Genomic DNA, 27,508 nt, shown 5'->3' with positions numbered 1-27,508 from the left:
TTTTGCATTTTTTGTGACAAACAAATTTTTATTAATTCCTTACAAATCAAACTTATCCTAAGTACCTACTTAGAACTATATCACTTGAAGACAGTCCTTAATATTAAAATACCATTATTGTTGCTGACCGTAAATCAAAATAGCATCTATAAAAGTATAAAATTATGTAACATAAAAAGTAAGTAGGCATTGGCGAAATGGATTGTACAATAATTTAAGTTGGCTTTTTCAAGTCAATACCTATTGGCATAAGAAATTGTGTAATTAAGTATCAATAAGTAAAGGTGATTTTGGGTAATGGCAGACTGTTGGTTTAATGCACATACCTAAAATACAATTATTTTAATACGTATCTCGCGATTTTCTTAAAAAATTACAATTAAGTACTAAGTATATTATGATTCGTAAGATTAAGAACATTCTCTCAAGTCCTGAAGTGGACATCACTAGTTTTAAATATGACCCTTTAGTCGCCATTACCCTAATGCACAACATGTATTCTAGTATACCTACTTTATTTTACCAAAAAAAAAAAAATCATGAGTCAAAAATAAGTAGAAAAGAACTATATATTTTCTATTTGTACAAACAAATGTACTATGCTTTAGCATAATAATTTAACTACAAACTATTTATTGACTAGACAACCTTCTCGAATACCTAGGGGTAAAAACATGCAGAAATGAATAACAACTTATTGATACCCGAGTCGCCAAGTCACTCTAAATTAAATAAATAACAAACTATACGTTTTACAAGTAAATAAAAACTTTAACAGCCATAAAGCGCAAATTATAGTATGTACTAATAATTGTTCATTTAATAATAAAATTAATTTATGTCAAAAATACCTATAGGTAGCTTCGTCAACGTAAGCCACCCTGTAATAATTACGAATGAATTAATTAATACTATATCGTAGACATTTTTAGACATTTCTAGTTTTCTTTGCTTACAAACAAAGTATAGATTATACAAATATCGTACTAGGTTTACAAAAATTGTAGTTAATACCTTGTCTCCGAATAACAATATTGCATTGTTCTATGTTTATACAAATTATACATGGCAACATTGGAGTAAAAATCTCCAAAATAGTGTGGCTGCATCTTTTCTAGTCATGTGAGTGACCGTGATCGTGAACAATGCTTGGCTCATCAGACGCACCGTGAGAGTGACCGTGGGAGTGGCTGTGTGAGTGGCCAGCTGAAAATAATAATAAAAAAATTAAAACACTGAGGAAAATTAGAGATTTTCAAAGCATCATCGACGATGTTAGACGATGTTAGAGGAAATTCTTAATATGAAAAAAAATCATTTATTACGTGTCTATAAAACCTAAGTATAAAGTGTTGCAAAAACTTTTATAATAAATATTACAAAATATAATCGAATTAAGAAATATGTATCGGTAATTAGGTACCTAATAGGTATATATTTACTTACTTAACAACTGTAATCCAAACATAAGACCGAAGCCGACAAGCGCAGCCAGATATTGCAAGATGCCAGATCTGTCACTCTTCCAGATTTCGAAGAATATGACATACAGGAGCGTTCCAGATGCCAGCCCTTGCAGCACCACAGAATACGCCCCCGCCGCTGTCGCTCCTTCGCCTCCAACCAGCAATATTCCAATTCCAATACCGAGAGGAGACACGATAGCGAAGGTAGTTATGTAAATGATGGACAGATAGGTTTTGGTCCGGGTTGCAATAAGCTCCACGCCGATACAGAAAGCAATGACCAACTTATGCGCAGATACAGCACCCAGCATATACCTGATAGGAGATAGTTCATATATAAATAGTTTATTTAATTATTGTTACCTACTTACTCTAAACGTTCAAATAATGTTAAGGTTCTAAAAAAACTGAGTATAGTTGACTCATTTAATAATTTTTTAACATGTCCCTCATCAAAATCATAATATTATGTGCATTCAATGTGATTCCTTAACCATTGCTGTCTAAGATCTTCAATTTCAAAATTCGCGCTGTTCTTTTTTTGATAATAGTACGGGAGCTAGCAACGTTTAAAAAAAAGTCATTTTAGTATAGTTGGATTTTTGATATGCTGTTCCTCTTGCTATTTCGGTTAGAGTCCGGGCTGTCTGGCTGGCCGCAGTGGTTGCGTTTATTAGTGCGCATCTTATCTGCACAGGAAAATATCCTTAATTTAAAGTCATTTTTTAACGCGTAATTTTTAATCTTTTGCCTTTAGATAGATCCATCAGACATAATTTTTTTATTGCAAGTCGTTTTTTTCGTTGTAAAATAGGTGCCATACGCAATTTTTATTTCAGAATAACTAAAATGTCATCGAAATAAGTGAAATTACATCAACATGAGTCCGCTTAAAAGGTAAGTAATAACTTTATTATTTATATTATATTATCCTTTTTTAATACTTATATTGAATAATTAGTAAACTAATATTTTTAATAGATGGTTTCATATTTATTACACTTTTGGGTATAAATATGAATTTGATAATATTTGTATATTCTAGTGTTTGATTTTACGCGAGTATTATACATTTTGAAATTAAAGACTTGAGAAAATAATACAATGAATAAATCGCGTTTAAAATCCGTTAAAAAGTCTTTAATTTCTTGATGATATTTGGTTTTTATCAAGTTTACATTAACGTCCTATTTGAGGTTCGTTGGGAAAAAGGAGGCGATATGGTAGATTGTTGCAAAAAAACTGTAAATAGTAAAATGAATATTATATATAGTATAAGTAACACAGTGATTACTTATCCTTCACTGGGACTCATGTTGATGGAATTTCACTTATTTCGATGATATTTTAATTATTTTGAAATAAAAATTGCGTCTGGCACCTATTTAACAACGAAAAAAACGTCTTGCAATAAAAAATGTATGTCTAATGGATCTATCTAAAGGCAAACGATTAAAAATTACGCGTTAAAAAATGACTTTAAATTAAGGATATTTTCCTGTGCAGATAAGATGCGCACTAATAAACGCAACCACTGCGGCCAGCCAGACAGCCCGGACTGTAACCGAAATAGCAAGAGGAACAGCATATCAAAGAACCAACTATACTAAAATGCTCACTTGTCAACGTTGCTACCTCCTAGAATATAAATTATATGTAATTCTATTACATACTAGATGCTGCCATCTAGTGTGTAGTGGAATTATTATAAAATAAGATGTTTTACATTATAATATAGTTACAGATGGCGGTAGGTATTATAAGTTTTATTCGATATTTCTTCTCATGCATAGATGGCAGTGATAACAAAAAATCTTACCACACACTCGACGTACAAGACTCCAAGCCAACTGCGAGACCTTCGAAAAGCTCATGAATGGAAAGAGCGAGCACAATCAGGAGTCCACGCAAGGCAGATGTGACGTCGTCAGCGGCATTGATCGGCATATGGCTGTGGCCGTGTGAATGGTTGTGATTTACTTCAATATCCTGGAAATAAAAAAAATATGCAATAAAAATAATAATAAAAAATATCGAGCCAATTCGTGTATTAGCGGTGTCAAATATTAGCGGTCTCAAATGAGGAAAATCGAACAAAAAAAGGCAAACATTTCGCATATTTTACATCTGTCGCATATTTTATTATGCGTATTGTCAATGTCGTGGTCATATCGTAGATTTGATCATTTCATGATATGAGTGGCCATTTCACGAAATGGTCGCATATCGTGAAATGGCCAATTTAGTTTGGCCACATCATGATGTGGTTTGGGAATAAGTAGTTGTGGAATGATAAGAAATCGTTTCACGATATGGCCAATTAACGCACGGTTTTTTCATGAAATGATCAAAATTATTTGATCATATCGTAAAATAGTTACATTAATCGTTGGTAGAGGCGCAGCAAGCTCTGTGTTTATGTGATAAAATGGCGGCCGCTGGCGAAAATTAAATTATTCGCAGTTAAAAACTTCATAATTCGTTTAATAACAATATTATGAAGAAAGTCATAGCAAAGAATTTACGACGAAGAGGTACGAGTACTATGGAAAATGTGGATATCTTATATGTATTTAAGAAAAAATGCGACTTAAATAAAATAATTTAAGAAACTACTACTATATTATTATAATTGTTTGTTTTTTAAAAAGCGATCCGCTTCTGGCACTCGCCGGCCGCTGCCGCGGCACGCTCGCTTTGCTCGCTCGGCTCGTGCGTTGTTTATCAAAGTCTAACCTAACCTAACCTAACTGTTTTCTATTGCAAAAACGATTCGCTTCTGGCATTCTCCGGCCGCTGCCGCGGCACTAACTTAAATGACATTAAACAAGTTTTTAGAATATAGTTATTCTGAAATTTTTTAATATTTTATGGACTCTTTATATTTTATACGATCTGGCCAAATGTGGATGACCAAATCGTGAAACATTGACGATTTAACGATCTGATCAAACTATGTTGGCCATTTCACGATATGCGACCATTTCGTGAAATGGCCACTCATATCATGAAATGATCAAATCTACGATATGACCACGACATCAATATGTTATAATATGGTCAATTTTAGGTGATATCAATGAATACAGACAATCTCATCTAAATGACTGACCATGATCATGAATTTAAAATTAACGAGAGTTTTTAAGTTAGACAAGACTTACAAGAAGAAGTAGACAGACGCAAGAAGCTTATCTTTAATGATGTTTATTTATTTAGAATTTATTTATTTTGTGTTTTATTTACCTTAGCTGCTTTAATAGAAGGTGGGTCGGTAAGGTTTGCGGTAGAATTGGTGACGCTGTTTGCTCCTTGCTCCTTGTGATCATCAATGTTGTTACGGCTCTTTCTTACACTTAAATTCCTGACTAGCGGAGCTTGCGAACCATTCTTCTTTTCTCTAAATACGAGAAAATTAGATAAATATACGAGTGATACCATAAAAAACGTATAATTTTAATAGATTTTACCGATTCATTTAAATATTTTAAAATTTGTATAACAATGTATCAACTGCTAACTATAACAAAGTTAAAAAATATTTGTCATGAGAAAAAAGTAACCTATTTCCATTGCTATTTTTAATCTATACAAATATTATAAAGCTGAAGAGTTTGTTTGTTTGTTTGTTTGAACGCGCTAATCTCGGGAACTACTGGTCTGATTTGAAAAATTCTTTCGGTGTTAGATAGCTCATTTAACGAGGAAGGGTATATATCATCACGCTACGACCAACAGGAGTGGAGCCACGGGGGTGAAACCGCGCAGAGCAGCTAGTGAAATATATAATGATAATATGTTACCTGCGATGGATGTACATGTGAACCAACTCCTCAACCAAGTACATGATGAAGAATCCACAACACATCAAGAAAGCGGCAAGAGAGAAGTCAAATTCTCGCATCGCTCCTTGTTCTAAAACAAAATAAATACCCATTAGTATGAATTAATAACAATGAAACAAAGTTTGTTGACCTTAGCTGCTGGTCAAAAAAAGAGTGGGTTCAGCATGGATCCAGTCTCTTGTATATTTAATCGGGGTGTATATTATACATAACAGTGAAAAAGCAAAAAATGCACATGCTTTATTTTTTATGTACCTACATATTTTTTTGTTAATAAAAGTTGAGTAAACAAAACATTGATCATAATTACTTATAACCTTATGCAGGTAAGGTAGTTAGCATTTCGTTTATGTAGAAGTCTGTGGTAGAAGTCTATCTATGGACTGAGTCAACGAAAGTAGTGTCTCAATAATGTAGAAAATAAAGGCATAGGTAAAATCATATCTACAGTGTTTTTAAATCTATACTAATATTATAAAGCTGAAGAGTTTGTTTGTTTGTATGTTTCTTTGCTTGAACGCGCTAATCTCAGGAACTACTGGTCCGATTTGAAAAATTATTTCGGTATTAGATAGCCCATTTATCGAGGAAGGCTATATGTCATCACGCTAAGACCAACAGGAGCGGAGCAATGCGGGTGAAATCACGTGGAACATAGCTAGTAGATTATAAAATATTTTTCCAACTGTGCTCTATGTATAATTGTATAAGATCTTTTATATTATTTCCTTTATAATTGTACCGCTACAAAAGTTACAGTATATGAATACTGAATATGGAATCGTTTCATTTATTTAGTATAGTATAGAATTGGATGTCGTAAAACGATATGAGTGGTACTGTACCAAAAATGATCCCGTCTGGCGCCTTTATATTATCAAATAAATTATTATTTCATTGCGAATTCTGAAGAAAGTTTTTAAATTGACCTCGCTTAAGTATTATTTCAGTAATCCACTCTCAATTTGCAAGATTTTAGAAATCGAGAAAAGTTCAGAACAGGGGAATTGAGTATTTATTGCTTGAACGATAAGTTCGTTAGTGTAATATAAAAGCATTGTAATAAATTTATTGAGACAATCAAGTGCGGTTATATTTTAATTGAAGACATTGACCTTCCATTTATGTTTTAATGATTTCTCTCCTTACTCAGTACCCTTGTTTACACCGCTTTAAAACGCTTAAATGAATGTCCAATTCGAGATTTTTATTACTATGGTAAAAAAAATATCGCAAGTTATCTGGTAACAGTACCTTTCAAGTAATTCCTTAAATAAAGGACCGACGAGCACATAAGCAGATACTTATCGTATTTTTGCAATCTTAAAAGTCAATGAAATTAAAACATCAAATGGATCAAATGGATTGCAATTGCCACAAAAGGTACGTAAAATAACTTTATGCGCCATTTAGTTTATTTACCAAATATATCAAACACATTCAACAGATGGAAAAATACGAATTCGTCATGATAATATAAACAACTTAGCTACAGATATAAATTTAAAATATAACTACATACATACCTACTTGGTTATCTAATTATGAAATAGTTCAACTGTTTCAACTATATGACTAACGAGTACCTATTGACTTTACCTAGGAAGGTACTACTTAAATTCAGAAAACCTTTGCTGTTGACAAAAATTTGTTGAAAAATGTACAAAGAAGAAGAAGCACGTGATTTTCATCTGTTATTTGCCTCAAGTGGCACTTCGTAAATCGTAATATCTTATTGGAATGGAATTATTGTTTTTAAAAGCGAATGTAGATAATAGATATAGACCGACAGCTTGGAACATTCTTAAACCTAAATTTTAAAATGTTTTAAAGTTAACTTATTAAAACTAGTAACTAATACTTATTGTATAAGTGCGAGTGCACTACATACGATGCAGTTGTTGAAATAAGAATGTAAATTGACGCTTCAATTAGTTACTTGGAGTTTTAAAACTGCGAATATCTCTAATATTTGACTAAAGGCAAAGAAAAAGTATATTATTTTTAAGCATTTTTTAAGACGTTAAAACGACGTTGTAAGAAGACGTAGAAAGAGTGTTAGACTGCAAATAATATTCCTCAGACGCTATCGCGATCGTCACTACTATCGGTTTAGTTTATAATATATTTGTGAAAGTGATTGTATGAGAATTGTATTCTATAAGTAATATAATTTATGAGAATATTATATTTGTGCTGTCTAACTCGTGCCACACCCCAGTTAACGACTCTACACTCATGATCACTCACTGGGAATAACCCTACTTCTAAATATTTGGAAAGTAGTATGTTAATCGATGCTTTGTGTGTGTCACGCTTGCATCCACGTAATGTGTTACAATTAGCTAGTGGTTTTTCATTCATTGGGTTTTTTATATATCGCTGATAGCTTTTTTACCTATTTAGGGTTTCGCATATTTAAATCTGTAACCTGTAGGATTTTTTATATGTAAAGATGAAAACAATTAATAAATATGAAAGAAAACTTCATATTATTCTCTCTCTGATATCCTACTGACTCTACAACAACACCCTTAACATAGTTTATTGTCTTCTGAGATAATATTCATTCAGAATCAAAATACACATAAAAAATCCCCTATAAAGCTATTGAAAAATAGAATAGACTTTAGAGAATGGCTAGTGAAAACGATCCCTTACTCAATTGAAACATTCCTTATTCAATAATTGAAATTGGATACGTCATTCCATTTTGAAATTCAAGCAAGTGGTTATGTATAAAACAATACACGATTGTGAAAGACACTTAAATATATAAAACCACCAAACAAATACCATTGTCTGATACACATTAGCAATTATATTTGCATCAATCTAAAGTCTAAACAATACTTCGAGACGCACACTGAATATGTAAATTTATTTAATCTATTTGGTATGGTATGTTAGTGTTTGCGCAGCCGGGAGGTGCCTGCCCATTATACCAATCTACGAATTTATTCATGATCATAGATTTGAGAATAGTAGCTGGTCTTTTGTTCTGCATTTATTGTTAGATAAAGCCACTTTTCATCAATTATAAGCTTCAAATAGCAGGTTTTTATCTATTATTGTTTTACAGCCGACCTTATCACGTAGGTATGTTACCTATAATTAAAATTAAAACATCATTTGGATTTAAAACAAGTCATGAATCATGATACCTCTATGATATATTTTTCTTTGTTTTAAAAAGCAAATCTCTTTTGTACGTGATTAAGCAACATAAACTTTCACGTTTCATATAAAAGTGGGATAAGCCATAAGACAATTATATAACTACTAACTAGGTACCTACTTTAAATTTAACCGACAGTTGAAGTTATTACTAGTGTAGTATAGTACCTATTATATCTGTGGTATTACATAGCTCGTAATTAATTCATAATTGTTTGTAACTTTTTAGGTTCTTTACCAAGACATTAATGACCCCTCGTTTTACATTCATTAGCTTACATCCGCTCGTTTTTGTACCCAGAACAATAGTTTAAGACCGTTTTAGGCATGCTAATAGCACATTTAACAGATTGTGCAAAGTTTATTTAAATAATTGAAAATATTCGTCACGCGAGTATTTTAAAACGGTTGAATGGTTAGCTTTAATGTTTTGATAACATTGCCGAGGTTTAATTTGAATATTATTGTTTCTTTGACAAGCACGAAAGTAATTTTATGGCATTAATCTTATATATTTACTAGTTACTACATAATGCTTAGGCGTAGGTACCTGAAAGATGTACATTGTAGACTTTCTATTTTCTTTGATAAATCCTTTACAAAACCCTTGCTATTGATATATTTCTATACAAATTATTGTCTAAGATATAGTATTTACACAGTATTACAATATTATTTTCTAGTATTTATGTATAGGTACGCCTGTGAAGAGTATACTGTCGGGTGAATAGCCTTTTAACAAGATAAATCTACAAGGAAAACAGACGACTCTAAGTTCATGAAATTACCATTCAACAAATGAGGTTCTCTCCCTTTACCCAGTAAGAATGAGAGTTCTCCAATCCCTGACGTCAAAAAATAAATAAGTATTCCCAAGTCGTATTGATTCAATCATAAGCATTGTGTCTATAAACAAATGACGTCAATTTTTTATATTCACGTGTAACCACTAATATTCATTCATAAATTCACCATCGTATAAGTAAAATATCCTTCAATTTACATTTAACTGCCGGATGAAGTAAAGTAAAAGCATATAAAAGGAGAGAAAAATATATATTTCAGTAACACATATTCTGTTATTTTATATATGTGTACCAAATGTATATAAATGGGTGACCTTTCAATGACATTTAAATTACTTGGAACTTCTTCGAGGTTCTTTTGAGAAACTTGCCCAATATGTATGTAACTACTGTTCAACGTAAAAAATCAATCACAAGCGTTTTGTATAACTTCATACATATTTTATAAGAAGTTATCTCATAATTTAAACATATTAGAAATTATCTCTTTAAGTAGTAAGTACAAATTAGGTACATTGATTATATTCATTGCTTCATCCAACTAACAAGCAATTGCCAATTGGTACATATTATATTCGCTCAAAGCCTAAAAGCTCCTCATCATCCTGGCTGCATTCCACACAACCTGTTATCGACCCTATACGTCCCTATTCTAGTCAAAATTGACGTATGCCAATCTAGACTGTATTTCCAAGAGAAAAATATAAAAGTCCCGTGCAATGTCAGCCAATAGCATAATCGAGGCGAGGTATGTTCAGAAAGTTCGCAAAAAAACGTCGCGCCATGCATTACGAAACATTCGATAACAATACATCGACCTTGATACTGCCAGTTCTTAAATTTAATTATCTAATTATGCTTACGCATAATAATTCAAAAGGAATGTGATATGATTTAATAATAACTCTAATATAACGAATACGCATCTCCCTTTGTAATTCTGTTGCTCTACATGAGCAACAGAATTACAAAGGGAGAGCAAGACTCGGTGAATCTATTTTTCGTAATTTGAAGCGACAAACGTTTTTGAGGTTGTTCGGTATATTTTGGCATATTTTCTGTTAAAAAAGTGTCTAATTTTGTTAATTTATCAAAATATTATTTTACTAAAGTGATCAGGTCGAAAATGTTTCATTTAGTTATAACAACGGTTTTCCTACTATCCTTTCTCAACTATTATGCAATATATTACATGACAAAACCAAACAGAACACAGTGTAAATATTCAACGTGTCTAAATACGGTAGAATTAAGTTGTACTGGATCTGCTGCATTAGCATTCCACGGTGCAGAGTTGGACCATGCAAATTGCGTGTTTTCCCATCCATACCAACGTTACATCAGAATTTCGATCCTTTGTCTTTAATTATTTGCTTTTCCTTGTTATTATTATTTGGAAGTATGCAGTCTTTAGATTTCCCGTCAATTCTACCACTCAAATGATTTTGATATATTAAGTGTGGTCAACGTCAATTTGGTAGTTAAGAATATTTAAAATTATGTAGCCGTAAAATTGATAATGAGCATTGAGCATATAAAAGCAATGTTTCATTAATAATAAACATTACACCTGATAGTTACAAGTATTATAGTTAATTTAATCAATTTGGATTTTTACAAAATAAGTTTTACCGTAGTACAATTTTCATAATAAAATGTAATCTATAATTTGTTTACCACTATAATTAAATTATTGTTTCATCACTTAATTACGTTACAGCATGCACGGCTAACTTCAGACATGGACCAACTGGCCTAGAGAAAGATATCTGATATCAAAATATATATCTAAGTACTTATAGTTAATGTTGCGGTTCATATTACAAATACGCAATTAAAAACATGTATAGAGCAAAGCGTGACTGACTTTACTTGACTTTGTCTTCAAGCACTGTAGATGATTAAATGGAAGACGTCCTTTATTTTTTTCAGCAGCAGCACTGTGCAGTCAGTGTGCACTTGTGCAGGCAGAGCAATCAAAAACACTTGTACCTAACACTAATGGTGGTACTTCCATAACAGTTTAGTTTAGATATTATCATAACATATCAGGTAGAGTTAATTTCGCATAATTGATGATAAATAGTACATCGTATGAATTTTTATTGAAAAATTAGTATCTAAATTTTACTCTGACATTATTAAATTATATACTTTTATATTTTTTAGCGACTGAAAATGTAAAGACCGAGACACACAAGTCGGCCGTAGGCGTCGCGTCGCCTTGGCGCTTGGGGTAATCAAGTTCAATTCTGTCATAAATAATATGACCTCTTTATTTTCGGGCAAAACAAGAATCTTTATAGATTTGTGATTTATGACTTACCTATGAGTTTATTTCTATTTTTCTGCATTGTTTAACTATTTCTTTGTCAAAATTGGACAAATAATTAAAAATATATGTATTTTTTTCTGTATAAAAAATTTTTAGTTACGTGGGGCCTACCGCCTAATATTATATTAGTATATGTGGTTGTACCTAACTATTTACTAAATAAATAAATGGAAATTCTACATCATTACAAAAACCCATGCTTTTATTTAATGGAAACGGAACTTGGATAATGGAGGTCATTGATGGTATCATTTACCGTGTCATTATTATCTAACATAGGTTTTGTTTCATCGATCACCATCCGCGTTTATTTCTACGAAGTCTTACATAAGTCACTTGTTTATAGCTTACTTAGGTACATAATCGACGTTGATGTATCGTAAGCTTAAATTATTTAACAATTTGTTATGGATTGATATTTTTTAACTTTACCTTCACAGTTCTTATTATGTTTCAATAACATCACATGTACAGTACTCCAAAAGTGATAATGCACATAGAAATCTTCGTCACAGTTCGGTAACTGTCATATTCCTCGAGCATCTGAAGACAATATGTATATAGAGTGGTTAAATGCATTTTCTTCATGCATAATTTAGTAAAATTTGTTTAGTCAAATGAAATACATTTTGGAAATACGACAATTAACGAAGATTTGCATGTGCATTATTACTTTTGGAGTACTGTAGGTATGTGTTAAATATTTCATGCAGCTAATCTACGACTATAAAAATTTAAAAAATAGGTATATATTACCTACTACTTACTATAAAAAAATAAATTATTGGAATAATAAATATTTTACATTATTTTTGGAGGATTTTGGATATTTTTTATAGGATTAATCGAAGTTTCGTATTGCTCAAGATTAAATACAATCGTAGGTAGTAGTTAGTAGTTTTCGTAGTTACCCGAACTTTTGTTTCTACAAAGAGAGACGCCAACAAAAATACCAACAAAAGCATCAGTGTAAGCTTTTGCATGATGAACTATTGTTTTATTTACCTAGCATAGTTTCGAAAATCGCAACACTAGCCTATTTCGCAATGGCGGTTTATTCTTTTGTTCCACCAGGCTCGCATTGTTCTGTTTATCTTATTACGTATGCGTAGCTGAGGTGCAAAAAAGATATCATTGATCTTTTAAAATGTCAGGCACATGTTAAGCACGTTCAGTAGACAATCTCATCAATTATTTATTTGCGCCACTATTTTTGGCGCGTTAACACAATGAATTCGTTTCTATTAAACTATATTTTGTGAAGTTACGCAATTTTGATGGATATACTTAGATACCTTTTTATTTTATCAGTTGAGATAACAGCTAATGATAGAAAACATTATGTTATGAAATGCCATCAAAATAACAATTTGCGGTTGCTCAATTATACATGATAGCAGTATTGAATTTACAAATATAGGTAGATACTTACTTTAAAAAACGGGAGAACCAAAAAAGACATCGAAAATTTACCAGTACCTACCTATAGACATTGCAATAACAACAGATCGGTTTTTCCTCGTATCATAATATTTTAATTTATTGTGGTCAATAAAACAATTAATAAATAATAAACCCAATTTCCATAATATGAAAACGCTTTAAAAAATTTAACTTGATCATCATTATTAAAAAAATATTATTATAAAAATGTAAACAGGAATTATTACATACAATATGATAACCTTAGAGTATATATACTATCTATAGAGTGCGAACAACCAAGTGGGAACAGTAGGCACAGGTGGGAACAACACGACGCTCCCGCCGCGAGCGCTCGCAGTCGTGGTTGAGTGCTCACGAAGTGCGTTGCTCTGGATTTTTTTCATATTTACGAAAAAAAGTGGTGAAATGTGCAGTTCTATCTTGCAAAAACGATACTAGAAAATACACAAAATTGAAATCCACTATCACATTTCATCAGTAAGTCGATTGTTATACATAATTTTATGAAAATAAATCTAGCATCGCGGGGGTGAAGAGTAGGTGGGAGGCGGACACGCGCAGGCTCGCTCGCGCGCCTCACTGCCGCCACGTGATCGTAGTGATGTGACCTGACCAACGCTGTACTCGATATAAAGTTTACTAGAAGAACTATATTTTAACAAATTATTTATTTAACTTTAAAATTAAAACTCTTTTAAAAATGTATTATAAATAAATTTGTGGTGTGTTTTGTACGATACACTTTCTAAATTATGAATGCGAATGTATTATAGTGTAAATGTAAAGTATGTAATGTTACGATATATTTTCTGAACCGCTAAATTGATTTTGAAGATTTTGATAGTAGAATGGATAAAATTAAATAAAGAAATTATTAATATTATTTATTATATTATCATTTTAAATTATTAATTATTCCTTAATATTTTTTACCATTTTTCAAACATTATTATTATTGTTTGATTTATTATTAATAAATAGCACTAAACCCGATCCTTTATTTTATTAACTTTATTATTTAAAAAGTACTCACGTTTTTCTTATATTCCAATCAAACATATTTTTTTAAAGTACTTATAATTAATACAAGAAAATTTCTTATATAATATTTAATATTCAAATGGAATAAACAAACTTTATTCAGTTGGTAAACAAATTTAAAATTACATATTTATACTTTATTCACATATTTTTCCTTTAATAACTTATTGAACATAAAATTTACTTATGATACATATTTATTTACATAACTTATCGATAGTTTAACACGCAATTGATATCTACCCATCCCTATTTGTCACACACACATCTATATAGTATCTATAGCTCATCTGCCTACGATGCGCACTATGCAATTTGTGCAATACACTCGCTCTATACTATTGTAATATATACTCTAAGATGATAACCCATTTAATATTGCATTTAAATTTTAACCTATATTCATCGACACCATTACAAATCCAACCAACTTGGCTATGAAAACACAATATTGCCTAGAATTTGGGTCGTGAACTCATTTTATAAGTAACTTTTATCAGCTTGTAGGTATCTATTTTGTAATTTAATTGTCGACATCAAAAGCAAAAAAATATTTCAGTTTCCATTTAGATTTAGATATTTTTATATGTCGACATAACAGCCTTGATTCAATGATTTCTCTTTGTTTTCTTTTCAAGTAATTTATTGGCTGTACGTTCCGAAATTTATTTAACGTAGCCTAATGTAACAAGAAAATTACATTGACCAATTCAAAATGTTTTTATATTTATAATGCAGGTTTTAGTATCTGAGATGCAAGGCTGTATTCTTATTAGGAATCTACTTATAAAAATATATTCAATAAAAATAATTATGAGAACCATTTAGAGGCGATATTCTTAATTCAAAACCTTCAAGCCTAGCCTTGTCTTTGTCATAGCCTCTATAATAATTAGTAATTAATGCTAAGCGTCACAATAGAATGAAAGTTTATGGCAACACCTTTGTTCCAAGAATCGCTGACGCGTGGTGACATAAATAAAACTATGAATGCACTTCACACATAATAATTCTACAAAATACAAGGATAAATAATTATGGGTAATGTGTTGTTGCATTATGGTTGTAATTTTCTTATACTTACAGCAAAAAGTAACAAAAAGCCATTATTGCCTAATAATAGACCATCTATATTTACTTAAAGAGGTAACTAACTCATGATTACATTTAATAAATAAAGCTTTGTTTTTGTCAGTAATGGCCCGGTTTTCATTTTGATTTTTCGAAAAAGTATTAAAAATAATATTCGACGAGAATAATGCAACTTTGCGTTATTTTGGGAACTCTGGAAGGAATAAAGAGCGACTTCATCCAACCACCACCTGCTGTCGTCAAAATTATTCGCAAAAAATTAATATTTTGCACGACGATGCGAAGCATCAGAGAGTGCTTTACGATCGAAAAATTTTTTTCGCCTCATTTTTGCAGCTATTCTTATTATTATAGCCTTGTTAGTTCACGGAATCAAGATATTTTGCATACTATTGTCGAGATAATTTAATGGAGATTAATCCCATACTTTTTAAAAATTGATTTACTTCAATAGAATTGGAAAAAAACACCGAAATAGGTCAAAAAATTTTCCTGTCCGTCATGTGTGAAACCTGAAAACACTATAACTTGTGAAAAAATCCATCATTTGAGTTAATTTTTTTTTAAATATTCTAATCGACGATTGTAGGTCACTGAATGCGAATGATTAATTAATTCAGTGTCGTTTAATTGCAATTAATAAAAAACGAAAACTACAAGACTGTATATCTATATATATATATATATATATTTTTTATATTTCATAATTAAATGAGCATTATGAGTCGTGCACTTTTGGATTTTCCAAATAATTATCTTTATTTTGCCGTTGATATGGTCTAAATCAGAATTTTATAAACTGATTAATACAGTACAGTCGCTTTTATGGTCGCAATTATTTGTACACTTGTCTCCGTGGGTTGTAAGTTTCCACAACAAAGTGGGTGCACACTGCATTCCGTGTTACATAATCAAAGATACTATTTATTTCCCTACATAGGTACCTAGTCCTTACAACCTAGCCTCCTCTGCTAAACATGTAAATGATTCATTTGAGATCTGCCTTCCATAACCATCTCAATTCGCAAACCAAACAAGACCATTTAAAACAAGGAAATATAACCTGTTTCTACGCAATATATTTTCTCTTGATAAGTCTACTACCTATGTGATAAGTATTACGAGACAATTGTAGATGACATTTTGTTTATTGAAAGTTAAATAAATAATTTTATGGGTATGCGATGTTTGACTGAACTGCGAAATAGAGAGAAGCAATATTTATCTAAAAGAAGATGTACCTACTTTGTATTACTCAACGAGAACCTATGACTTACTGAGCAATTATAGTAAACAATTAAATAGTAAAAAAAGTTTCTTAATAATTTATGTGTTAATTGTGTAGACAAAACAGCTCTTTTGGTATTTCAAATATTTTCTCGAACTAAAATCCAAAAGTGTTGTTTTTGAAAGCAACATTAAAATACATAATATAACGATGACATAATTGTATATTATATATTTAAGTATATACCTCAAGAAAGTGCAGGTCCGTTAAACGTCCCAATATTTAACACGTGTGACATGTTTTATGGTTGATGGACGTGATTTCATTGCCAATGTGTAAAGTAAGTCATTGGAAGTAGGTATAAATAAATGGAATGTTACATACCTGCATTAACAATTATTGATACAAAATAGTACGATCATTCTCAATGTAATGACAGTATCTAGTAGCTCATAAAATAAAAAAGATAAAGATTCCTTGCCCATCCTTTAAATCAATTAAGAATAATATGAATCGATCTGAATATGAATAAAGCAAGTACAATAATTATTATTGATATTTATATGTATTAGTTATTCCATGTGGATTTATTATTTTTATTGAGCGCCTGAAATTTTTCTGGAACCGTTACTTATATTTCACGAATCCTTAATTCTTATCATTCAATTGTATTCGTTATAACTCGTTAAACGCTACGTGAATTCTCTGTTTTTTTGTTTTTTTATGATCGAGGTCATTTTTTTCCTTACATACTATTACCACGTAGAACGTATAATATTATTATTAGTCTGTGATACTTACTACCTATTCGATGTCGATTTTTGCCTTCACAGATACTAGGTACTTAAATAAGCATACTTATGTTTATGAATTCATAATTCAATGTATATTATATAAATATTAATAAAAATTAATTTACATAATGTGTGAAATGATATTTAACGTCTTTTCCACAACCGCAAATACTAGGCTACTATGAATTTAAAATGAGTTTTATTATTATAACGACCGTAACACAACGAAGAATATTACGTAAATATCAAAATATGCACATTTATCTTGCCGTTATAATATGATAAACGGCGTAGAAATAAATTTATCTCGTTATCCATAAAGATTGTGTAATCTACACCTTTGAGAATATACTCGGAAACAAAATACATTGGTACTATTATTTTTTGTTTAATAATTATTTCGAATCCAAAAAATAATTATTTCACCTGCTGGAAAACGGAAGTTTTATCAGTTACAAGAACATTTTAATAAGGTCCTATACTTTCAAAGAATTTTCGTTGTTTTTACTACTTTCGATGACTTTATTTATTTATTTATTTATTTACTCTTTATTGTACTTAGTCTTATAAAATAAAAATACAACAAAACCATTCAAAATGTACAAATGGCGGCCTTATGGCTCAAAGCCATCTCTGCCAGCATGCTCTCTGCAGCTCTCTTTATTGCATGTCCTCTTCATAGTTCATACTAAATTTATTATTTAAACCTTAGTACCTAAAACCAAAGTAGTCCCATTATTTTGTGTTCAAAATATAGGACAATTATTATATTCTTATTTCTATGCTCTATGATAGAGCCTTTTAGAAAACGATACGTTTTTTACGCCTAGCATCAAATTGATTAGATTTATATTATTAAAATCGAATTATATGAGTACTTAAGCTGTGGTGTGTATTGTCTATTGTGTATTGTTTGTGGTATATATTTATACTAATAATGCATAACCAATTAGTGTAGAGCAAAAACTCTAACGAGCCCATTATTCATACTATAGATTTATTTTTTTGTGTGATACCTAACTGATTACTATTTTAGAATTACTATGGTTTCCATATGTGATGAGTTAGCTAGCTGTGAGCCCCGGCTTCGCTCGTGGTACAAGTTTACGTTTTCTCTCCATAAGATAACCAACGTCGTAGCTCGTACTTCAAGGAATATTATAAAAAAAGGAAATAACGAAATCGGTTCCGCCGTTCTCGAGTTATGCGCTTCCTAAGTCATTTTTCCGATTCATTTTTATATAGATTATAGACTATCTGAGCAGTCCGGCTTCGTCTTTGGTACACGTTCAAATTGGCCGCACCAACTCAGAAAGTAGTGGGAAGTAAAGACGCTACTTTGATAAGTCGAAGGCCCGAAGCGGAGAACGTCAGTCTTTGAACAATATAAAATATGAGTATAGGTATATAAAACGAATCCATTAGAAGACCGTAATCCAGGCCGCTAAACTTGAACAAAGCTCGTTCAATTTCCGGTAAAGATATATAATGCATAAAACGTGTTTCTTTACGCAATTATGACTAAACATTGTACCTTCAAAGCGATTGTACGGAAATCCCGAGTTTCGGGAAATGCTAGCAGCTATTCGCAAAACACGTTGCGAACAACGTAACTTACGAAAGCTAAATTGATAATAATGTTCCTTGGTTTCACCGTTTATGGCTATCGGATTTGCTTTCTTATTTTGCGGTGAGATGTGACCAATTTGTAAAGATTTTATACAATTTCCATGACTACGAGAGAAATTTACATTTCAGCGTTAGAACTTAGGTTCAAGTACCTAATCAGAAAGAGATAATACCTATACGTTTGTCGTATTGAGATGTATACTAAAGATAGGTACTATATAGTATCATCTCAAAATAGACTAAAGATTTGTAGGTTGAAAACTGTTGAAGAATTAATTAATCATTATGGAAAATAATGCCTATTTGTCACGCTACACTTTTACATGATGTAAATGGCGTTATCATATTTATATGTATCACATATTCACTTGTACATCAGTCATGTATTATTTATTAGAATTAGGACTAGTATTGAGAGAAAATTGAATCATCCATTTCTATAAAAATATAACGTTTACAATTATTTGAGACGAATTTGTTCTTTAACTAAGTAGGTATGACATTTAAATATCACTTACATACATACAAATTCGTTTTTAAATAGAACAAGGCAATAATGTTCACAAAAGCTATGTTAATAGTCGTACTTAGTATTGTTCAACACTAATGTAATGATTAACGACTAAATCGCTTTAAAAGCTAAGGTCAGTCACCCAGCAGGACCATTCTTTCAAGGTTTAAGGTAGCGCTGTATTGAGAGTGAACTTTAAGTTAAAGAAAAAAGGTTCATAATTAAAATTCGTGGCTACTGCGGGTAAATTCCCACGGGCCTTTTCAGTTTCTCGACAACTTGATTCATAATCATTAGCGAATTGCCTGATGTAACCACTCCGACTTCAATTACCTTTTTAAATAAGCATTTTCTGTTTAACAGGTTTAATAAAATTTTCGTAATAACTGATAACGGCACTTTATTTGTATGTTTCAAGGTTTTATAAATAGGCCTTTTACATTGTCTGATAAGTGGTTCAAGTGCTTAATCAATAAAAATGATATCGTTATTTTATTGTCCAATAAAGAATTGTTATTTCTAATTGCAATAAATTATCTTCGAATGTTTACATTTAATTCTATTAGATTGCATATTAAGCCCACTTTCTCAACGATTCTCGATAATGATATTGATAGCGTTATCTTTCTTTGTCTACTTATACTAATAAATAGTATAAGAGAGCTTAGATCAGAGCTTCTATTTCTTTATTGGGGTATTAATTTAAATCTTGACAAAGCTATCCAGCAAAGAACTTAACAATTTTATATAAATAATAATGCACGTTACGGAACTGCAGTTTTTTGCCAGATCATAATGATATAAGCAAATTATTAACTATAGAAAGTTGATGACATAAATCTAAGAAGATTTCTGGTATAGATGTAATACTTAAGGAACGATAAAAAAATATCACCGCGTACACAGAAAAGTATTTTTTTGCACGTAGCGCCGTATAGAAACTCTTAAAATGACCGATAAAAAATTGTCAACTTGATTGTAAGTAAATTACTTTTTCCATGGTCAATATCAAACCCAAGTACAAATTAATGAAATGTCATAAGTACTTTTGTAATTGCGGACATGTACAGTATTAATTAATATACGGGGTGTCCCACTATTGGTATACTAAGCGCGAAGGAGGTTATAGTTTTGCATACGCTGAGTGCGTAAAAATACTTATAAAATTCCAGGAGCAGTTTTTTTCAAATAGATGAATTCTTAAAACTCTATGTGTACACCCATAACAAGCAACCCGCCCAACTTTGCCACCAGCACGTGAGCTATCGTTTAAGATTATGTTTTCATAGACAAAATGCTCACATTACAGTATCTGTACCGATACTATATATTCAGTTCTCAGTACTATATATTCAGCTCACATTACAGTATCTGTACTATATCGTGTACATGATAGCTCACGTGTTGGTGGCAAAGTTGGGCGGGTTGCTTGTTATGGGTGTACACATAGAGTTTTAAGAATTCATCTATTTGAAAAAAACTGCTCCTGGAATTTTATAAGTATTTTTTACGTACTCAGCGTATGCAAAACTATAACCTCCTTTGAGCTTAGTATACCAACAGTGGGACACCCTGTATATGTAGTTCTAATAATTATAATGCTACGAGCGTAACTATGTTTCCCTTCATTGAAATGGTAGCTAATTGCAATGGTAGGGCGGCGAGCACGTACGGTTTGACAGACGGGAAAGTTGTACATGATGGGCCTAATTTTGGGTATTTACGACAATAATTTTCCCTAGTGATTCTATATTCTATGTTAATTTACAGAAGGCTAAATTCAAACAGAAATATTACTGTCTACGGGAAAAAAATATGTCCACAGGAAGACGCTAAATCGTATAATTTTTACGACATTTTTTTAATTGTATTCTGTTAAAATCATGTTTATTTCTTTATTCCAAAAGAAATAATTATTTGAACCGAAATATTTCTAGATATTTCCGGAGTAGACAATTTATTTGTTTTTAATTTCTGGCATTACAAACAGATATTATATTTATATTCTACATACAGTGACAAAATCTGAGCATACCTACGTAAAAAATCTCAGAGCAGGAATATATTTTTGATGTGAGGTATCGCACTCTCATATCAAAAAATGTGCATTGTGTGAAAAATGAATACCTACCCTGTTATTCAATGTGTGCCATGTGACATGTTCGTGCCATTCATTGAAAATAAAATAAAAAAATTTCTATTATAGATATTTGCTTTTTGTATAATTATAAGTTGCATTAAAAATTCACAGACATCGAAAATCCTATTTATATCCTACAAATTATGTCATTTTATATATTTTTTAATTATAGCGTCACATTAAAATGTAAATGGGCATAATAGATTTAAAAATGCAAACAAAATTTATGTCTCGATAAATAGTTCACCAATGCCACATTCCTATTCAATAAAAAGATATTTACAATAATTTTACGACAGCCAAGGTTTATGAATGTCTATCAAGTAACTGTACTAAAAATATTCATAGGTTTTGATTGATAATAATTATTCTAGCTGTAACGCTATATTTATTACTTCTATAAATTTATAACGAAAAAAAATCAATGCTGTCCCGCATTTTAATACCGATTCAAAATAACTTAAATCAAAGAAAAATAGATAAATCTAATTGTCAGAAGCATTAAATTCAAGAGGAAAGTTGAAAATCCAGGAAAATGTATCATAGGTTGATTCGCCAATTTTTAACAACAAAATCATCGAATTATTCCCTTGAAAATTTCATGAGATGTTGTACGAAATTGTAAAAAAATATTTAAATGCAGAAAAAGGCAGTTTTGCCTGAACAAATATTCTGATTTGCACCTTCATAGCTCATATCGGTACAGTGACCCTACGCAGCGCGAATTGATTTAATTTTTGCTCTGCAGTGAGCGGTCACTGGCACACATACCCACTGACGGACAACCGTTTGCGCAACTCTTAGATAATATTCACCGAGATACGATAGTACACTTTAATGAGCATCAACCAAAACAAATAGACCTTGGGGCCGATCGATATTCTCGATATCCGGTTCGATTACGTGAAATATGCAACTGCAGACAAAGGAATTGTTAAAAAATACCTCAAATAATTTTACAATGTTTCCACATTGTGCTATTTTTATAGTTAACATGTTTCAGTCACGACGTCAAGTGCTTAAGTAGTAATTGCTAAATATTAATTTCATAATTGATGTTTAATTACTCGTTTTATGTTGTTTAATGCTCTAGCTAACGATTTAAAAAAATTGACAAAATAAATTTGACCAATTCAACATTTTAATAATTGTAATATTGGTTCTATTGCTTCATGCTATTTGAAGTTGAAGAGTTCTAGAGTTCGTTAAAATAAATAATCTGATTTAAGTAAAACAAAGACACAACTACAAATTATGAAATCAAGTTGTTTATTAATTATTTCCATTCATATAATATTTTTCATAAAAAAACATAACATCATTATATAACTGCATTTTGAATAAAACAGATTTGCGTCATATTTGTTTTAATAACGATGCGTCCACAAGTACGAAACCAGTGGCACGATTCATAAGTACCATTAGCCGGCAAATAAATTTTAATAAACGTTCACGAAAAACTAAAATGAATAAAATTGAGGAAGATTCCAACGAGGATGATAAAGAACTACATATGAATAAATAATTCAAAACAACTCACCCACGAGATGTTCAATGTTATGGTCGACTTCAGGAAGAAGGTGCAGGAAGGTTGTCGACAGAAGCACACCGCCTCCAAAGGAGAGGAGGGTGGCGACAACCCTGTTGGAGGATTTGAGATTCCCGGCTTCATTTGGAGTGATCCAGTGGAACCGCTTGGCGATCAATAGGGGTGCACAACCACAGATCATAGAGGCACAAAAAAGAACCGCCATAGAGACTCCTTTCGCCACAATGACTCCCTGGGTGTTATCATCGTCGTCGTGATCGTGGCCGTGGCCATGTTTCATGAGGATGTCCTCCATGGTAAGTCTCTGTGCTGGGCGGATAGAGAAAGAGTGGTTTGTTTGAAGGGTGCGTTGTCTTTTATACTGGTTCGATATCAGTATGCGCGTGCGCCGGCTAAGAGCGACGCGCCCGTACTATACAGTGTAGTAGAGGCACGTTGCGTCGGTCAGTTCGTTCCTCTACCGCAAAACAAGCACAACCTTCAAGCACGCTCCATTTGAAACACCTCACTGGGCTGACTTCTAAATTAGCCGTAATAGAGTTGATAATATTTTATTGCTACATTTATGTTAGTGCATTCAAAGAAAACAGAGTACCTACCTACCTACTTAATTATTTTGATTTTTTATTAAATACATTTATGTATACAAAATACTAAGAATAATTTCCTCATAGTGCATCATCGTTTTTATCTGTATTACTAAGTATGGGCTTAATTTGAAGTAGCTCCTATACTCATAAAACAAAATGTAAGCGGTATCAAAGAACTGATTTTAATAGTTATGTATTAACAGTTCTATAACTTGATGATTGTTTAGGTTAATTGCTCTTAGGTTAGCATACTATACATTTAATAGATAGGTGTATAGAATAAAATAAAATTAATTGAAATGTGTATTTTATTCCCATACTATAATAATTCTGTACAAATATTTTCAAACACCGTATTTGAAGTGTTAAGTAATAGGTATCTAGTCTTTATTTGTTCCTTTTTACGCCGACTTCGAGATAACAAGTAAAAACTATTTGGTTCAAAGCATCTTGGTTTAGGTAACGAAATATTTTATCTCTTCACCATTAAACTAATATTTAAGACAACATGAGACGTAATATTAAATTCTAAGAATGCACCTGGGAAAATCGAAGTTCCATAAATACATACCTACCTTATTAGGAAGCGAACGTGTGGCTAAAGCTACTCGCTAAAGCATCGTTCAGAATTCAGATTTAGAATGCACAAAAAATAATGCAAACAATAACAATAAATAAAAAAACAAACTTAAAATAAAACTTCAATCAAATTATTGTGTTATCAACTAAATTAGCATCGTCAGATAAACCATAACAGAAATGTATTAAAATGCAATACATGCATAGCAACAAAAACAACGTAAATATATATGTAGATAAAAAATAGTATCTAAGAATTGGTTTAAAGTTTAAATCAATTAGAGTCAAACCAATATATTTATGATCAGTACGTACTTGTAACGATAACATTCTATTTTGTTGCATTGTCTGATAATTGATCCGGTTTACAGATAATTAAACGCATAAAATATTAATAACTACATTGTATTTTAAATTATGCGTTACTGTGCTCTATATTTTGTTTCCATATGATTAAAGTTCCTGGACTAACCAATTCAGATTCATTTATAAGCATTTTATATGTACCTACGAAGGTATATTAAATATGCTTGATGTTATCTGTTTACAGTATCAATCAGACGAATTTTTCCTTTGAATTTTTAAAGGATCAAGAAATTTTCTCCGATGTTTCAGGAAATTCATTGGTTTTAATGTCCCAAATTATCATTTATGCTATCAATTATATAAAGATATTATGCGTGTGCTAACTGTTGTTTTTTCAAATACAAATATATGTACAACAGTTTTCTAAATATGTAGCTACAATGCCTCTACAAATTTGAGTACAGTTTATGGATATTTTTACATCAGTATATTTTCTTTCTTATATTCCCGAGCGCTACTACGCTGCATAAGGCATACGTAGCCTTGCTACGCAGAAATATCTTTATCATAATCAATATTTTACATTAACATAATTTAAGTCGATGTTTGAAATTAACCCATCACTACTGATATCTTCACGATTTTCTTAAGCAGACAGATTATATTTCTTCGGGTCTTACATTAAGAAACATGACTCAATCTTGAATAACCAGAGCCGTATTGATCTTGCACAAGAAATACCTCGCATGTACTTGGATATGTTGAAATAAACAGAACAAACACCGTAATGTGTATTTTTGTCGTTTATACACGTGATATAAGATATTAATAGATTGTTGTAAATTGTCAGTTTATAAATATATACATTATCTTTTTATCTAAATAGATAAATATCTATACATGTAATTTAATTGTCGATCTTTAAAAAACAAATAATTACTATAAAGGCTAACCTGCTACGATAAAGCTATAAAATTCTTGTGTTAACAGTTTTAAATTATTTTGCTATTAGGATTGTAAATTAATTATGTCCTGGATTCCTGCATCTTTAAATTAACAATGCCCGCTTTTCCTATTGCATAATCAATATCAAATATGCAACGATTGAAAGATCGTGATTCGTGAATAGGTAGCCAGTACCTAGATCTTATCAAACTTTTGTCCTTCAAATCGGCCTAAAGTACAACCTTAATTAATATATATTTTGTAAGCCTGATAATAATAATTTATGATAATATTGTTAGATTTCTCTTAACTTAATTACTTAATTTATCATTTAAGCTCCTCCCTAAATTATATTGCGTACGCACCTATTTTTTTCTGATAACTTATGCATCTGAACTGATCAGATTATTATTTATTTCGTAACTGGTACTATACGAATAATGACACCTTATTTTTCACAATGAGTGAGACCTTTATATAATATCAGTAATATTTGCATTTTTAAACATATATTTTTAAGAAAATTAAATGCATGATTATTATTTTTTTGCAAAATAATCATTGCTTAATTATTATAATAAGTACAATATAAGTTCAATACACAATTATTATATGCTTAGATTATAATTTATAACGTATATATTATGTAGGTATTATTCGTAATGTACAAATCGACTCTAGAATATCTCAATTCTATCTAATATTCTCTGAATTTCACATTTCTAATTCATAGCTATGATATTAGATTATAATGTAAACTTGTAGATTGTACATAGTATGTACTTTTATTGATGTATTAATTTTGCAATATTCACGAATACAATTAATTTAGTTATTATTTTCGAGCGTAAATATTTATTCCTATAGGCACAGCCTACAGGTTTTGCGGCGATTACTGCTATCTCGTTTCACATCGCATTTGGGTTTCCCTGTAGACATGAGGATAAACGTGAGACATCAACCAGTTAGGACGTGTTCTGGTATTATATTATATTATGTTAGCTTTATCGAACTATTTGTTTATTTGAAACTGTAATCATTTAATATAACATGGTGCTTTTGCTGCTGTCATTTGGCGCAGGAATAGGCAGTTCAGTCCACGTTCAGTCAAAGCTGAGATCGAAAATTGATCGAATTGGCTTGTTTAAACCAAGCTTTGGTATTTATTAGCATTATTTCGATAAAAATCTGATGAAAGGTGTCCTAAAATATATTTTGCGAGATTGTGTCCTTGTTTCCGAAAATTACATCCTGCCACGCGCCTGCGCTCTAAATATCCGTAATGGTGGATCAAACAAAATGTAGGAGACCAAACGGAACCGGTTTATGAAGCTTACCTTGAGAATAACTACTCGATATAATACAAATCATGTTACTTATAGAAAGTAGTTATTTTCTTAACTTTATTGCGTCTCCTTGCCCATAAAAAATATTACTTATTTGAGTACTTTTTATCGCTACTTCGTGATGAGAAATAATATCATCATTAATTGACTGATTTATTTACGTGAATTGTTGAAGTGAAACTTCTTTATCGGGGTTGGAAAAAAATTTAGTGTAACATTTTTTCGTTACGCGTGACATTTTTTCGTTACACGCCATCTTTTTCTTATCCCTACCACGCGTGATTCGACGTATTTCTGTAAAGTTGCATATAGTAAATTATTTTTTTGAAAAATAAGGTCATAAAGAAGTTTCACTTCTTACGTGTATACACTAGTACACGCACACATTTTTTTTTACTTTATTTATTGGTGTTAAATTTTAACACGTTTGAGATTTTTTCACATTAAACTGTTTATTTTAAAAAATAGGTAGGTACTTTAATTCTTGATTGCAGTGCATCAGAATTACTAAATAGTTAAATTATATTTACCCGCTTTCTCAAGCTGAACTAGGTGGATAGGAAATACCTGTACCCGCCCTTATAAGATTCATATAAATTGCATTTTACAAGGCAACTCCAATAAGCAAAATCAGACAACAAAGACGGGATGAACTACTGTGAAAAGGAGAAATAACCTGTTTA

The 27,508-nt window shown here is 31.1% G+C and overlaps 1 protein-coding gene across 1 annotated transcript; it reads right to left on the bottom strand.

The window, feature by feature from the left end:
- Positions 1-23,483, bottom strand: LOC123699723 (zinc transporter ZIP1). The gene is made up of 6 exons (XM_045646738.1): positions 23,051-23,483; positions 5,270-5,381; positions 4,713-4,866; positions 3,286-3,455; positions 1,447-1,781; positions 1-1,206 (listed from the first exon to the last, which is right to left on the bottom strand). Exons 1-6 carry the CDS (start codon positions 23,352-23,354, stop codon positions 1,115-1,117), a joined length of 1,167 nt encoding a protein of 388 aa, XP_045502694.1. The 5' UTR covers positions 23,355-23,483; the 3' UTR covers positions 1-1,114.
- Positions 23,484-27,508: the final 4,025 nt, after the last annotated feature.

Source organism: Colias croceus, chromosome 18 (assembly GCF_905220415.1).
Source record: "Colias croceus chromosome 18, ilColCroc2.1".
NCBI classification, from domain to species: domain Eukaryota; kingdom Metazoa; phylum Arthropoda; class Insecta; order Lepidoptera; family Pieridae; genus Colias; species Colias croceus.
This window is presented reverse-complemented; position numbering and strand designations above follow the sequence as displayed.